Source organism: Gymnodraco acuticeps, unplaced genomic scaffold (genome assembly GCF_902827175.1).
Source record: "Gymnodraco acuticeps unplaced genomic scaffold, fGymAcu1.1, whole genome shotgun sequence".
Taxonomy (NCBI): Eukaryota; Metazoa; Chordata; class Actinopteri; order Perciformes; family Bathydraconidae; genus Gymnodraco; species Gymnodraco acuticeps.
Genome location: NW_022991180.1, coordinates 3,934,410 through 3,949,932, shown reverse-complemented (window position 1 = coordinate 3,949,932; position 15,523 = coordinate 3,934,410). Strand labels below are relative to the sequence as shown.

The window sequence follows — 15,523 nt, the reverse complement described above, 5'->3', positions numbered from 1 at the left end:
AGGCTTTAGAGAATTAACTAATTAAATCCGTGACAAAGAAAAGGCAGAGCTGGCCGGAGCATGCCTGTGTTCAACTTCTCTCTCATGTAATACTGAATAAATGATCTGGTGTAATATGGTGTATTATTTGAGGGAGAAAGGCTCACTGTGTTGTGTCAGCTGTGTTATAGGATCAGAGCCCTGCAGTGATTCAGCGTCAGCATCGTTCTGTTGTTTTTGTTTGGTTTGATTTGTAATTGCGAGTGACTGGAGGAGCACCTGACATCTGCTCCCTTCACCAAGAGAGAAGTGATGCTCGGCAGGCTTGAACGCAACACATAGACAAAGTAAACACCGTCCAAGTGCAGACTACACACTCACCTCCTGAAAGAAATCCTCTCCGCCGTTCACTCTCCCCTCAGAGGCAGCTAGAATGAGACAGAGAAAGAGAACAAATAAATCCCTCAAACCACATAGAGCCAACTCAGTTTTTATACGCAGTGTAACCTTAACAGCTCAATCACAGAGCGATTATCCAGTCACCTCAATGTCACGGTATCCTCACTCAGAGCAGTGTTTATGGTGGATCTCCATTTCTTTGGATATTGTGTTTGGCATGGATCCTGATACTGCTCATAGGTAGGAATGCTCACAGTCATTTTCTATAATCCTTGAGATGGGAAACGGCTTCCGTGTAACAAATTGATGGATACAGGGAAAATACTTGGGTATTTTGGAGAGAAAGAGTTAATGAAGTATTTCATACCATACTTAGCTCAACTGGTGTTCCTTTCACACTTCTTTAAAAGGCTTTAACATTTTTGTAATGTATCTGTCAGCATACTGTACACACTTTGGTCATTGGGGGTTACAGTATATGAAAAGCTCAAAAGCACCTGTAAACAAAATAAGCACTTAGTCACATTCTCACGTGAAATAGCCAAGAAATTCAGCTGATACGGTAAGCTGGATAGAAACAAGAGCGCCAACGACCAAAACCAATGAGGCCTGTAGTCGTTGCTCCAACACATCTGCAAGTCCTTTCAACTGTGGCCGCTCTGTTGATGCAAAATACATATCTGCTCTCCAAGGAGAACTCTCATGTTCCTCTGCCTTTCGGGAGAACATGGAGGTTTAATGATGCGTTGCAGTCAGCGTTCTCGAGGTGGATCTGTTGCTGTCTGAGCGAATCTGGGTCAGGAGCTGCAGTATATCTCTTGTGGGTTGCACAGTTCAGGCATAAAGGCTTGCCTCAAGAACGATGTTATGATTATAAAAAAAATCAAAGTCATCCTATGAAGACAATGCTTTTATATCCAATGAACCGTTGAACTGTATATATTTAAATTAGCGTTGGCCGAGCAAGATTAGCCAATCAATTGAGACGGAAAATAAATCAGCAACTATTTTTACAACGGATTAACTGTGTAAGTTGTTTCTCATGCAAATAGGCTAAGGCATATCTAGTTACCCCTTCGCAATTGTAACTATGGGCTGATTCTGTTTGTCTTATATGATAGGAAACTCAATATCTTAATTCAATAATGTTTTGGACTTTTGGTGGGTAAAAACAAGCTATTTTAAGTGGTCTCCTTGTTCTTTTGGAAATGATGATGACCCTTTGTCCTCATTTTTTGTTTTAGTTACCAAATTGATCAATTGTGAAGTGAGTAGTTGTGTTTTGCAGCCCTATCATTTTCAAAACATCACAATTGCAACCACAGGGAGAATTATAAAAATAAAAAGCAGGGATGTCCGGATCACCTTTTTTTGCTCCCGATCCGATTCCGGTCATTTGATTTTGACAATCTGCCGATACCAATTTTTCCTGATCCGATCTTTATGCAATGCATTAAGAGAAAAAAAGGTAACAGATAACGGCTGGTCATCCAACGCGATGAATTCAGCTATCTTGGCTGTTATTTTTTTGGCCTTTTCACTGTTCTGGGGCAGTTTCTCTTTCCTTTTAAAAGTCTCTGAAAGTGTCGGTTGTTTCAGTGCCGTTGTTGCAGTATAACTTGAGTCATGACAACTGGCGACATTCTATTATTTTCGTCATAGGAATCCGGGGCGTGTACATTGAGGACCCATTGTTGACTTACCAGGAAATAAACATGTCGATCGCCTCGTTTGTCGTTTACGTTCATCTTTTGCTATATCTGCCTTCCTACGATCACTTTGATGCACATTCAGTACTCGTATGTGAGGTTGTGGGTGAGAGGTGGATATCGTGACGCTTACAGGGAGGTATCGAACATTACAAAGTAGGTGACTGTGTGGATGCCTGTTCAAAACATTGCAAACTTGAATAAATCATTTAAGTTATATATTTGTGTCCGACTTTCATTTGTACATCGTTCTTAATGTGATGTATAGTAGCTTTGATAGCTGTCCATACCTTCAGACAGCCTAAAAGTAAAACACAAGTTGTTTATTCACAGCCCGAACGCTCATCGAGATGACTGGATCACTCATGACAAGTTGTGATCAGCTCCGATTAAATTGTGATATAAAATTCTGTTTTTTTTTAATGAAAAACCTGTATCCCTCTCATCACAACAAGACTGTGCAGGAAAAACAATTACATACATGAAAATAACCTTGATGCATCGGAATGAAACACACAAACTATCTTCCGTGGCTATAGTGATATGTCACAGTAACGGTCAACCACAGAAAAGTAAGTCCAGTGGGGCATAAGTTGAATACATATATAACATTTGTACATTGTTCTTAATGTGATCTGTATAGTAGCTTTGATAGCGGTCATACCTTCAGACAGCCTAAAAGTAAAACACAAGTTGTTTATTCGCAGCCCGAAAGCAGCAACGAGATGACTGGATCATCTGCAGTGTTGGGCAAGTTACTTCCAAAATGTAATACAATTACTTATTACTGTCTTTTTTAAGTAATAGCCTACGTTACATTACAATATTACTGTCTCTTAAATGTAATGAGTTACACTACTTTTATATTAGCCTACTTTTGAGTTACTTTACCAAAAGAGCATCAGGACTGTTTGAGGCATATGATAGCTATGTGATTAACATGATGATTCAGCCTCTATGGAGATGGACATATGACAAGCATGATCATTTCTGACGTGGAGCTAATCTGAAGTAAACATTGAATACTGCTTTCTATTCCTCCATCTTGTGACTGTGTAACTCCCTCTCTTGGATATCAGCATGTGAAGGACACTGTTCAGGAACTAGTTGATGCTCTGTATGTGACGACTACTTCCATTCTGGAGAGGATCACAGACACATGGATCCTGAGGTTGAAGCTCAAGCCTGTGACGAGTGAGATTGTTCTAACAATTTCCAATAAAGGTTATTCTGAAACATAACTATCACTGTTATCTTTCCTTCTATAACGGTAATGTAGGCCAAGCTAATGTTCCTTGTTCTCATTCATAACACTCCGTTCGATGTCTCACTATGGGATGCGCCTCATCGCGGAGCAAACAGAAGCATCAATCTCATTACGCCAATCCTGATTGGCTGGAGATCTTGACGTCAGCGTCAGGGAATTCACCCCCTATAAGTAGCTTGCGCCACAACGCATGCGCAATTCAAACACCTCTTCTCGCTTCAGAGCACATCTCTATGGTAGCCGGACAAGCTTCACGGTCCACAGACTGAACCCAAATATCCATTTCGGTCGACGGGCGCTTGCCGGCTACTCCTTCTGCTTCGCAGGAAGACGGTAATTACTAACGCTAGTTATTGTTGAAATCGACCTCGCCGCTCTCTTTCCCCGGAAAGTAAGCTAGGTCTGATTTTTTCAAGCTAGCGTTAGCTTGCTCCCTCACTACCGACACCACGGTAGCGAGGAAGTCTTTTCTTTTCTCTTCCCCACGGAGGAGGAAAGGATTAAAAGGAGCATACTGCCACACCAGTCAGTATTCTCTGGGAATAAAAGACCCACACCGTCCTTTTCTCCGGATTAAGGACAGGGTGGTTACCTCTTTTTCTCCCAACCTACCTGTTGAGAGCGGGTCCTCTCCACGCCACGAGGCGAACAAGATGGACGCCCCTCTCCCTCACACCAGAGGAGTCAGGGACTCGGTGGCTCGACTCGGTGGCTCGACTCTGCGGCTGCGGGTTGAAGATCTCGGGCACAGACACACACCAGGTCTGCTCGTCCTGCCTCGGGCTGGAACACGCCCGAGGCGCTATCGACAACCCCGGCTCGTGCGGACATTGTGTCCGCTTCACCGTAAAGAGCCTCCGCCAACGGCTAGCACGCCAAGCTAGCCTGTCGGAGCAGGACCCCCCCCATGTCCTCTGACCTGCCGGCCGGCAGTCAAGACGCGGGGGCATCTGCCACAGAGAGTGAACCCCTCTCCATGTCGGTCTGGGGCTCAGTATCTGCGATGGCCGCAGAACCGGATTCCCGCGCCCTGGCAGGCCGGGACCCGGTGGCGGCAAGACACGCGGGAACGGGACCCCACGCTTTACCGAGCTGGGGCTCCCAGTTAGACCTCACCATGGTCTCACCCGCGGAGGATGTCCTCGAGCTGGATTACGACGAGGACGAAGAGGACGCCTCGGTGTTCCTCCTGTCCGAGTCGGATGAACATGAAGAGGACATCTTCATGTCATCGGCTCAGGCTGCAAAGCCTGAAGCGAGGGCTGCTCTCCCAGACGATAGCATACCAGCTTCGCCCTGTCTGAGTATGGACCTGCAGGCCGTGTGCAAACGCGCTGCGGCCAGACTCGACATCCCGTGGCCTGAAATGGCCAAGGAGACCTCCAGGTCCCGCTACGAAGGGAAACATTTTCCCCAAGCAGCGCGGACAAAGAGACAACTCCTTCCGGTCTTCCCGGAGATGTTGGATAAGGTGTCGGTCTCGTGGAGAGACCGGCCCTTCAGCAACAAGGTCCCAATCCAGGGTGCCTCCTCCCTAGACTGTGACGGAATGGAGAAGCTCGGCCTGCTCCGCATACCGCCCATGGAACCGCTGGTAGCAGCCCACCTCCTACCGAGGATGGGCCCGTCACCAAGCAGGAACCCCACGCTGCCGGCAAAGTCGGACCGATTTCAGTCGACAATGACTGAACGGTCCTACAAAGCCGCAGCGTTGTCCGCCAGGGCCCTGAATGTGGCCTCGCTGCTAACCGCTTACCAAGCGGAGCTCTGCGAGGACCTGTCGGGTAACCCGGGTGCAGCCACTCTGGACGAGATGGCGGCGGTCACAGACATCTGTCTCCGTGTCCAACGCTGCGCCGTCCAGGCCACGAGTAAAGCAATGGGGATCATGGTGGTGCAGGAAAGAGCGAGATGGCTCAACCTCACCAACCTCCCAGACCGGGAAAAGGAGGATGTGCTGGATATGCCTATCGTTCCCGAGGGAATTTTCGGCTCCGCTCTTGCTTCCATGCAAAGGAGGTATGAGTCGAAAAAGAGGGAGGACGAGGCACTCCACCTCTGCCTCCCTCGAAGGGTCCAGCCGCTGCCTTCGCAGCAGCAGTCCTTCGCCCAAGCTGCCTTGAACCCTGCTCGGTTTAAAACACCGAAAACGCAGAGGTCGCAGCCCGCCCCGAGTCCCCAGCCCAGGCTGGAGACGAGGGCGAGCTGGCCCAGAAAATCTCCGGTTCCGGCTGCAGCTCAGGCGCAGCCAACCCAGAATTTCGGCCAGCAGGCGAGGAAGAAGAAGCGAGCGGCGTGACAGCCCCTCCTTCTCCCCTCCGTGACAGAGCTGGAAGTCCACGGTTCCCCAGCTCTAAATGTGTTCCCGCCGCCTCGAGAGATGCCTCAACACCATCCTCAAGTCCGCAAAAACACATGTCACAAATCTGTTTGTTCCTCTGTCATTAAACATTTGCCGCTGACGCATCCAGGCTTCAGGCCGAGGGCGCAGCTCAAAAAAATGATAAGAAAAACAATAAAACCAATAAACAGCCCGTCAACTGTTCCCCTTCTGAGAGCAGCTTCGGCATCTCTCAAAAGGCGGATTACAGGCGGGTCTGTGAAGGCACCACCGTCACGCGCATGCGCAGTGCCGGCTGGGGTTTTAAAAGCACCACCGCCACGCGCATGCGCAGTGCCGGCTGGGGTTGTGAAGGCACCACCGTCATGCGCATGCGCAGTGTCGGTGGGGATTGTCGAAAGGGGGCACCACTGTGTTCAGACACTAGAGGGCCCCATAACACAACAAATAGAGACTCAGAGGGGAAGAGATGTGACATCTCCACTGGCTCTAAGGAGCATGCAGTGGAAGATGCTCACATCATCTGCTTGGGTTTTCAAGACAGTAACACGGGGCTACAGACTCCAAATCACCGTCACCCCCCCTCGCTTCTCGGGCATTCTGCATTCGCAGGCCCGAGGAGAGTCAGCCCATATTCTGGAGAAAGAGATTCTCTCTCTTCTAGAAAAGAGGGCTATATCTATTGTACCCGCCGAGCAGAGTCAGGGCGGCTTCTATTCCAAGTACTTCCTCGTTCCCAAACGGGGAGGGAACGGAATTCGGCCAATACTTGATTTGAGGGCTTTGAACAAATATCTAAGAAGATATAAGTTCAGAATGCTCACTCACACATCTCTGCTGCGGCTCGTGCGACAAGACGACTGGTTCACATCAGTCGACCTGAAAGATGCGTATTTTCACATCCCAGTATATTACCCACACAGGAAATATCTGAGATTCGCATTTCAGGGGATCTGTTATGAATACAGAGTACTCCCCTTCGGTCTGTCTCTCAGTCCAAGGGTGTTTGTACGATGTACGGAAGCCGCGATAGCCCTGTTAAGACAACAGGGTATTCGCCTGGCGACCTACCTGGACGACTGGCTGCTTCTCGCACAGTCGGAGCAGGAGGCTGTTACGCAGACAAATGTCCTCGTAAAGCACCTGCTCAACCTGGGTTTCATAATAAACACAGAGAAGAGCATGTTGTGCCCCGCGCAGACTATACTCTTCCTGGGTTTACGCCTGAACTCGGTGCCCTTTTCAGCTCGCTTGTCAGCGGATAGAGTGAAAGCTTTCAGAGCTTGTCTCGCTCTTTTCCAGCTGCGCAAACATGTTCTCTTCAGATCATGCCTGCGATTGCTGGGGCTCATGGCGTCAGCCATCCTGGTCGTACGACTGGGACGCTTACACATGAGGGAGTTTCAGCGCTGGGTGGCCGCCCTAAAACTAAACCCTGCGCGCCATGGCGCGCGGAGAGTGATGGTTACTGTGAAATGCGTAATGGCACTGCGCCACTGGCTGCACCCGACTTTTCTAGTACGAGGTGTGCCTATGGGTGCTGTCCTTTCACGGAAAGTGGTCACCACGGACGCATGTCTGACAGGTTGGGGAGGTATTTATGAAGGTCGCCCGGTGAGGGGTCTCTGGAGCAGAGACCTCCAGCGGGCGCACATAAATTACCTGGAGCTTTTAGCGGTGTTTCTCACCCTAAAACGCTTTCTGCCTTTCCTCAGGGGACATCACGTCCTCGTGAGGACAGACAATATGACCACAATATCGTATATTAACCGCCAAGGGGGTTTGCGTTCTCTCCAGTTACACACACTGGCGCGCAAACTTATCCTATGGAGCGGTAGGCGTCTCCTCTCTCTGAGAGCGACGCACGTACCGGGAGTGAGGAACCTCGGGGCAGATCTACTGTCCAGAGGTATACCACTTTATGCAGACTGGACTCTACATCCAAGGATTGTGAGCCAGCTGTGGGTGCGTTACGGCAGAGCCGCGGTGGATCTGTTCGCATCGAAAGACAACGCTCAGTGTCAGCTGTTCTTTTCGATGCGCGATCTAAATGCACCGTTAGGCGTGGATGCACTCGCGCACAATTGGCCCCCGGGCCTTCTGTACGCGTTCCCACCCCTGGCTCTGATACCCCCAACTCTGGCCAGAGTGAGAGAGCAACGTCACACACTTATCCTGATAGCTCCGCACTGGCCAGCTATGTACTGGCTAGCGGAGATATATCAGCTGCTGTGCGGGCAGCCATGGCAGCTCCCACTACGCAGGGACATACTGTCCCAAGCGGGGGGGGCGATCTTTCACCCACACCCAGAGCGCTTGGCTCTATGGGCCTGGCCCGTGAGTGGTACAATCTAAATACAGTGTGACATGGCGCTGACCCTGGCAGCTGCCAAGCGAGCCAGTGGCACTCATGCACTATCTGTACAGTTTTCATGCACTCAGTTTGCCCCAGGGCAAACAGAGTGTGGTTGAAGCCCAACCCTACCTTTATCTTAAGGCGGTTGGTTCGGGTACCACATTTGACATTAAGGCATCCCCCCCGCCACTGTATTCCTCCGGGGAACAGCGGCCGGATTTGCCGTGTCCAGCCCGTGCTTCACGCACGTACAGGGACAGATCAAGGGTGCTTTGTCATAATGACCAACCCCTTGTGTCCTGGGCTAACCCTTATAAGGGCAAGCCTGTTACTAAGCAACGGCTCTCCCACTGGTCTGTGGAAGCAATTGCTTTGGGGCTCATACGAGTCAGAGTTCGCAGGCACCCTCGGGTCCGTGAGCTCTTTCGACTCAGAGTCTGGCTGCATTCTGGACTCTGTCCAGGATGTCTCCCATCCAAGACATTGGTGCAGCGGCGAGCTGGTCCTCGCCGCTCACTTTTGTCCGCCTCCTAACAGGCTGGACGTTCTGCTCCCAGTGTGACTCAAGCAGTGCTGGGCACCTGGTTGAGTCAGAGCTCTACCTGTTAAGTTCTGGTTGGTTTGGTGATTTTCGAGATAAGCTCGTCTGGCAATACGGGAGCTACAATTTCCCATAGTGAGACATCGAACGGAGTGTTATGAATGAGAACTATAGGTTACTTGCGTAACCCCAGTTCTCAGAGTAACATGAAGTGAGATGTCTCACCAGACGGCCCTCCTTGCTATGGTGAAGCGAGAAGAGGTGCTTATTTTGAATGGCGCATGCGTTGTGGCGCAAGCTACTTATAGGGGGTGATTTCCCTGACGCTGACGTCAAGATCTCCAGCCAATCAGGATTGGCGTAATGAGATTGATGCTTCTGTTTGCTCCGCGATGAGGCGCATCCCATAGTGAGACATCTCACTTCATGTTACTCTGAGAACTGGGGTTACGCAAGTAACCTATAGTTATCTTTCCTTCTATAACGGTAATGTAGGCCAAGAAAAACTTTGCATTGCATAATATTTAAACTTACATTCAGGCACTATAAATGAAGCCAAAAATATGTCAAGTTGGGGCTTAGCCCACCAAAAAGTGCATAGTTGCAACTTAGGCAGTTAAGCATTTTATATCAGTGGGTCCTCATGGTGCAACACGGAAGGCAGACAGAATTGCTAAGACACAGGTGTCACATGAAAGGTAAATGTTCTGGAAAGTTCCTTATACAGCTTCAGCCTTTTTTATCTCATGAAGTCCCTAAGTGACACACCCTGAACAGTCTGGTGGGTCATGGTTCTTGTCATTTGCTTTTGTGTTCCTATAACAACATGTACAAGATGTCCATGTGCCAGGCTAACACATGTGACAGAACTAGCTACATTTGGAAAGGTTTTTTGTTGCTAAAGTTAACATTCAAGCCATTTAAGAATAAAAATGCTTACATGCCATTTGTTAAACATTAAGCTGTCTTCGGCTCTTTTCGGCTGTAACTAATTTAAATGTCCCCTCTGTGGGACGAATAAAGGTATTCTGATTACATTTAACCTGTTGTGGAAACATTTCTTGATTAAATTGATATGAAACAAATGCCATAAATATTGCTGTGACACTGGTGTCACATCGGGACTTTAGCCCTAAACATTCACAGTAAACCCGGAGTGACATATATGCACAATTAGAAATAAGATTATGATCTGGTCAGTTAATTTAGCTGATTCAATTATATTTAGTTAACATATTCTTTATTCTTCAATTCAAAGTATGTTCAAACAAATGTAAACCAAAAAATCATCCTCGTTAATTAAGTTATAAATAAGAGTTACTTTACCATTGAAGCGCAGATATTTGACACTAGGGGGGGTTACTTGTCAGAAAGGTGTGTTCTAGGTGGTCTATTTAGTCTAAATGACGTTCCCCTTAATTTCCCCAAAAGTAGAAATGGGTCCGGGTTCTTATGGGTTAAATGTATAGGCTTAAAGGCATAATAGAACTAGTGTATATAATATATATTCAACTTGTGCCCCGCTGGACTTACTTTTCTGTGGTTGACCGTTACTGTGACATATCACTATAGCACGGAAGATAGTTTGTGTGTTTCATTCCCATGCATCAAGGTTATTTTCATGTAGCCTAATTGTTTTTCCTGCACAGTATAGAGTCTTGTTGTGATGAGAGGGATACAGGTATTTCATTAAAAAAACATGCTCCCTGGAGAATAGCTACAGAATTTATATCACAATTTAATCGGAGCTGATCACAACTTGTCATGAGTGATCCAGTCATCTCGATGAGCGTTCGGGCTGTGAATAAACAACTTGTGTTTTACTTTTAGGCTGTCTGAAGGTATGGACAGCTATCAAAGCTACTATACATCACATTAAGAATGATGTACAAATGAAAGTCGGACACAAATATATAATTTAAATGATTTATTCAAGTTTGCAATATTTTGAACAGGCATCCACACAGTCACCTACATTGTAATGTTCGATACCTCCCTGTAAGCATAACGATATCCACCTCTCACCCACAACCTCACATACGAGTACTGAATGTGCATCAAAGTGATCGTAGGAAGGCAGATATAGCAAAAGATGAACGTAAACGACAAACGAGGCGATCGACATGTTTATTTCCTGGTAAGTCAACAATGGGTCCTCAATGTACACGCCCCGGATTCCTATGACGAAAATAATAGAATGTCGCCAGTTGTCATGACTCAAGTTATACTGCAACACCGTTACCTGAGTGGCCGCTGTGTACTCATCGTGTTGTTGGGGTTTTTTTCTCAGGTAGCGTATTAGATTGGTCATGTTGAACGTAGCTCTGTTCTTTCCACCACGCGGAACCTCCGCCTTGCAAACGTTGCATCTGGCTGTTACACTGCCTTCGCTTTCAATTTTATAATACTTCCAAACTCCTGACATTTTCTCTGTCCTGACTCCCGAGTCACCAGCTGAACGTAGCCTCTCGTTAGCTTACTGCTACTATTAGACACTGCGCCCACTCTGTTGCCAGATTTGAGAGAAATAAGCAATCAGGTCTGAAAACAAGCCCAAAAGAAGAGAACACATACATGATGTTGTGTAATTTTAAACCAAAACTAAGGCCTCAGGATGACTTCAAGACGTGAACAAGGTCATTTTAGTTTTGTAACATTAAATAAAATAATAAAAATATTTTATAAAAAAATAAAAATAATTCCCGATCCCCGATTTTTTCCTCCCGATTCCGATCTTTTAAAAATCACGTGATCGGCTCCGATCCCCGATCACGTGTTCGGATCGTGACATCTCTACTAAAAAGTATATATTTTTGCACGGTGAACATATATAGGCAAATATTAGCTAGGGAGGGAAAAGGGGATTTCTTTTGGAACAGAGACAGAAATCTTATCAGGGCATTTGTTTTACAAAAAAGTAAAGTTTTATATTCTGCAAAGCACATATTTCAGCTGTAGATAAATGTATATATAGTTCACCTAATCTTTATACCTATACAATCTGTTTTCCTTAGAAATAATATAAGGACTGCAGTGCACACTACTGTATGATGTGAATCCTCGATGTAGAGGCATTGTTACAGAATGACTTTACCCATCAATTTCACATTTCAACAGCCCCAACACAGAAAATGAAAACCCTCACTGAACACGGTTTCATTTTCCACCAGACCCGACATTACGGCCTATGGCGATACATCATGAGCGTTTAACACATGCGTGTACTTATGCACACGGCCCAGTAAACAAGTGCAGGCCGCAGTTAATGAAGACAAAGAGAGTAGACAGTTCTGCCGCAGCTCAAAGGGTAAGTCAATTTCAGATAAAGTTTGTGTACATCAAACACACACCACCACATTACACTGATAACAGATGCTGGCTACTCTTTGGCTCATCGCTCAACAACAGAATAATATCAACAGAAGGGAAATGTATGAATAATCTATATTGGTTTGAAACTGATGGTATATGTAGGTATGGGTGAAAAAACCCTTTAACAGCATTTCAGTGTCTATTTATAAAGACGTAAGGAATACGCCCACCAACAACTAGCACTTTAGATAAATTACCAGCTTAGCCTACATTTTAAATAAGACAATACCTAATTCAAAACATCACCCACAAAGTAAAGATACATATTGCCAACCCATTGAGCTACGACACATCAAATTATACCAATCTTTTTTAAACGCATTGCTTGCTTTGGAAACACATTTGACCAAAGAAAATGCCAACTGTTGGGACTTCATGGAAGAGTTGCAACAACAGATGGAAAATGTCACAGAAGGGAAAATAACAAAGTTGCCAAAGCAATGTTGTATTCCTGTTTAGCTGCTTCAAGGGCCTCAGATTTTTTGTTTAAATTACAGTCATTTTAGAGTGGCTGATGCACAGTGATTCACTCGGCTCACGGCCAGATGCTGTGCAGAAATGGTGGAGTAAATGGAAAAGGCATGCAGCAAGCCGTAAACACTGATGTGGACTGAGTTTATCACACATTAAAAAAAAAAATGGTTAGGGCTAGAGCTGAAAAGATTCTTTGTTTGTTGTTAAAGATAAAATTAAACTACAACGATAATTGATTGTTTGTGTTAGTACACATTTTTTTCTTTTTCTCATATGATAACCATCATCAACATATTTAATTTTAAATATTAAGAATATGAAGCTGTGGGAAATAGACAGACACTTAAAGGATTAAAAAGTAACTGACAGAGTTAGGAGTTATTCTTAGTGACAGCACTAGCTCAGAGTAAATCAATGTGGGTGGAAAATCTAATATTTTCTGTTAATCTAATGATCCTAAGTAGTAGTAAGTGTTTACATCCAATATTTAGTTAAGATGACTTTCTGCTTTGACATAGGATGACTAAGACCAGCTCTGACTGAAGCTTACTTGTTCTTACGTGGCCTGAAGTTATCCAAGTTTATAAAAGACTTGGCGTTTCCTGTAAGAACTAAGACAAACAAAGAAAGTGTAACAACAGCCAACAGTAAGTAGAGCATTTCACTGGGCCTTTCCGTCCGTGTTATTATTTTATCAAGTATCAAAGCAAATCCCTAAAGTAAATCCTCTTTCAGTCGCCAATTCAAAAGACAGATATAAAACATGGTGTGCTAGGTTAAAAGCCACTAACAAACAGGTCATAATACCCTCCTAAGTAACACTTTGTTTTCTACAGTATATTGAATTATAAACTCTACTTGAACTGTCGTTAATTTGTATACTTACTGGATATGTAACAGAGGTCTGTTATTATTCACAGAGAAAACAGTTACTGAAAAGGATTAAGAAAAAAAACTTCTGCTGTTTGTTTGCCTCCAGTTTTGAGGATGCAGTCAGGCAGACGGAACGATGTGACTGAGCAAACCTGCATCTATAACGCTCAGCAAACACAGAACAACAATTAGTGCCACTAACTGAACATCACACACCATCAACGGGGCAGGCAGGTGCAGGTAGCATTGGCACGATAACTATATTTTAATACTAGTTCAAAAACACTGCCAGAGTGAATTCAAATGTCTATTTTATCTGCATTCAAAGCGTTCCTAATGCCATTATACTTTGACAGGATCTATCCACATGTTTCCACAGGAACACTACATTGTAGACAATGCAATCACTTCTTCTCATTAAACATGCAGACATGCATTACTGTACACATGAGGACTTCTCCTTTTAAGTACTTTATTTGCCTCCACTGGGAGATGCAGTCATAAACACGAGCAAATATCTAATCTTCTCCTCCAAGCAGACTATGAAGCCAACTGATTATTAAAACAACACACAAACTATAAAACGTGTTTGCTGTTTTACTATGTCAGTACTATTAAATTAGAAGTCATAACGCTAAGGTTAAATAATAAGGTTAAATTAGGCTTAATTGCATGATTCAGGACACGATTGATTAATACAATGTGTTGTAAACCAAATAATCACACACACAACTGCAAAAATAAGTTTGGCATGTGAGCTCAGTAAGCCGAAAAGAATCCGATATGGAACATGAATGAAAACATGAAGCATGTGCTGAGAGCAAAACATCCTGTTGGCACATGTGTGGTGTGTAAGCCGGCTGTGGGAGAGCAGAGACAGCAAGGTGTCTGCTCTGAGATATGGGATATTCAACGATATGGGAACTGACAGTCCCATCGTAAGAAGCACTTGTTCTAAATGTGTACTGTACTACAGGTTACAAAGGTACAGAGGAGTTTAGCTTTCTTAAAATGAATGACAACATTTTCAATTTAAGATTTGAATTTGCTACGAGGCAAGAGCTACTTGAAGCTCTTGTAGCTATCTCGAGGGCAGACAGATCTCCTTCATTACCACAAGCACAAGCCTGGTTCAACATATCTAATGTTTCCCTGCTTGAAAACTGAGCCAATGAGAGCTTTGTTGGTTGGGATTAAGAACAGGTAAGTGATCGATTTTGCAAGTACCATAAAAATGGTGGCAGAATAAATTAGATCATCCAACTACACAGGTAAGAGGAGTTACAGAAAACAAAACTCTAGACTATTCTTTGATTAACATGAAAGTTGAAAAACATTTAAATGAAAAATTTGAAAATGAAACAGATCTGGGTTATTGAGCTCTTCCTCTGAAGCCCGCTCCTCATCTCTGCTTGAGGCCATCAGCTCAGGACCACAATTCACACAACACAAACAAATCTATGACTGAACTGTTGGGGATTGAACTGCATTCTGGGTAATGTAGACTTCAGGTTTTGTGAATTACAGAGAAAAAGTCATTCTCCTACCAACCAGAAAACTGATTACATTACATTACATGTTACGTGTCATGTTAATTGTACATAAACATATGACTGCAGATAAATCTGATATCATTTAAAAACCGCCATGATGGTTTTGCATTTTTGAGTTCACTGACATTGCCAATATTTTGTGATCCCTGCTGACAGATTTTTTGTTGCATTCAAGATCAACATATACCATTTGAATGTCGGCTGCTGACAATGCTTTTCAATGCTGAAACCACAACATTAAAAAAAATGGTGGCTCTCAAATTCACATTGTATTCTTCTAAGATTCTTTAAATTAGTTTCGCTCATTTTCTCAAATAATTGACAGACATTTTACCACAAAATTGCATAGCTTTTGCCTCATTACTTAGATAACCAAACAACCTATTATTTTGTCTGTCAACCGAGAAACCACATTTAAATTATAGCCTCCCTTAAGACTTATGGCACATTTCCACTGCAACGGGGTAGCCCCGTTTAAGTGTCCAGCGTCCTCGCTCAGGCCTCGGGCTGCCTTGCTGGCCGTCCGAGGGCGTGGCGCATTTCCATCACAGTTTAGGACCTGGGGTAGCAACGCAGTGTAGGCGGGGCGATCGGCTTTTTTTTTCACATTTCGAGTTGTTCCGTCGAGCTCCCGCTGGATTTTATCATCCCCAATGAGA

At 44.9% G+C, this 15,523-nt stretch overlaps 1 protein-coding gene across 3 annotated transcripts in view; it reads right to left on the bottom strand.

The window, feature by feature from the left end:
- Positions 1-15,523, bottom strand: part of LOC117560929 (protein bicaudal C homolog 1-like) — a 69,129-nt gene that overhangs the window by 42,706 nt on the left and 10,900 nt on the right. For 2 of the 3 annotated variants that reach the window (XM_034238056.1, XM_034238057.1), the window contains exon 2: positions 361-407. In XM_034238056.1, coding sequence (XP_034093947.1) covers positions 361-407 — 47 coding nt within the window. Of the gene's footprint in view, positions 1-360; positions 408-522; positions 617-15,523 lie in introns of those variants that run through there. The other variant, XM_034238058.1, reaches the window with a different exon arrangement.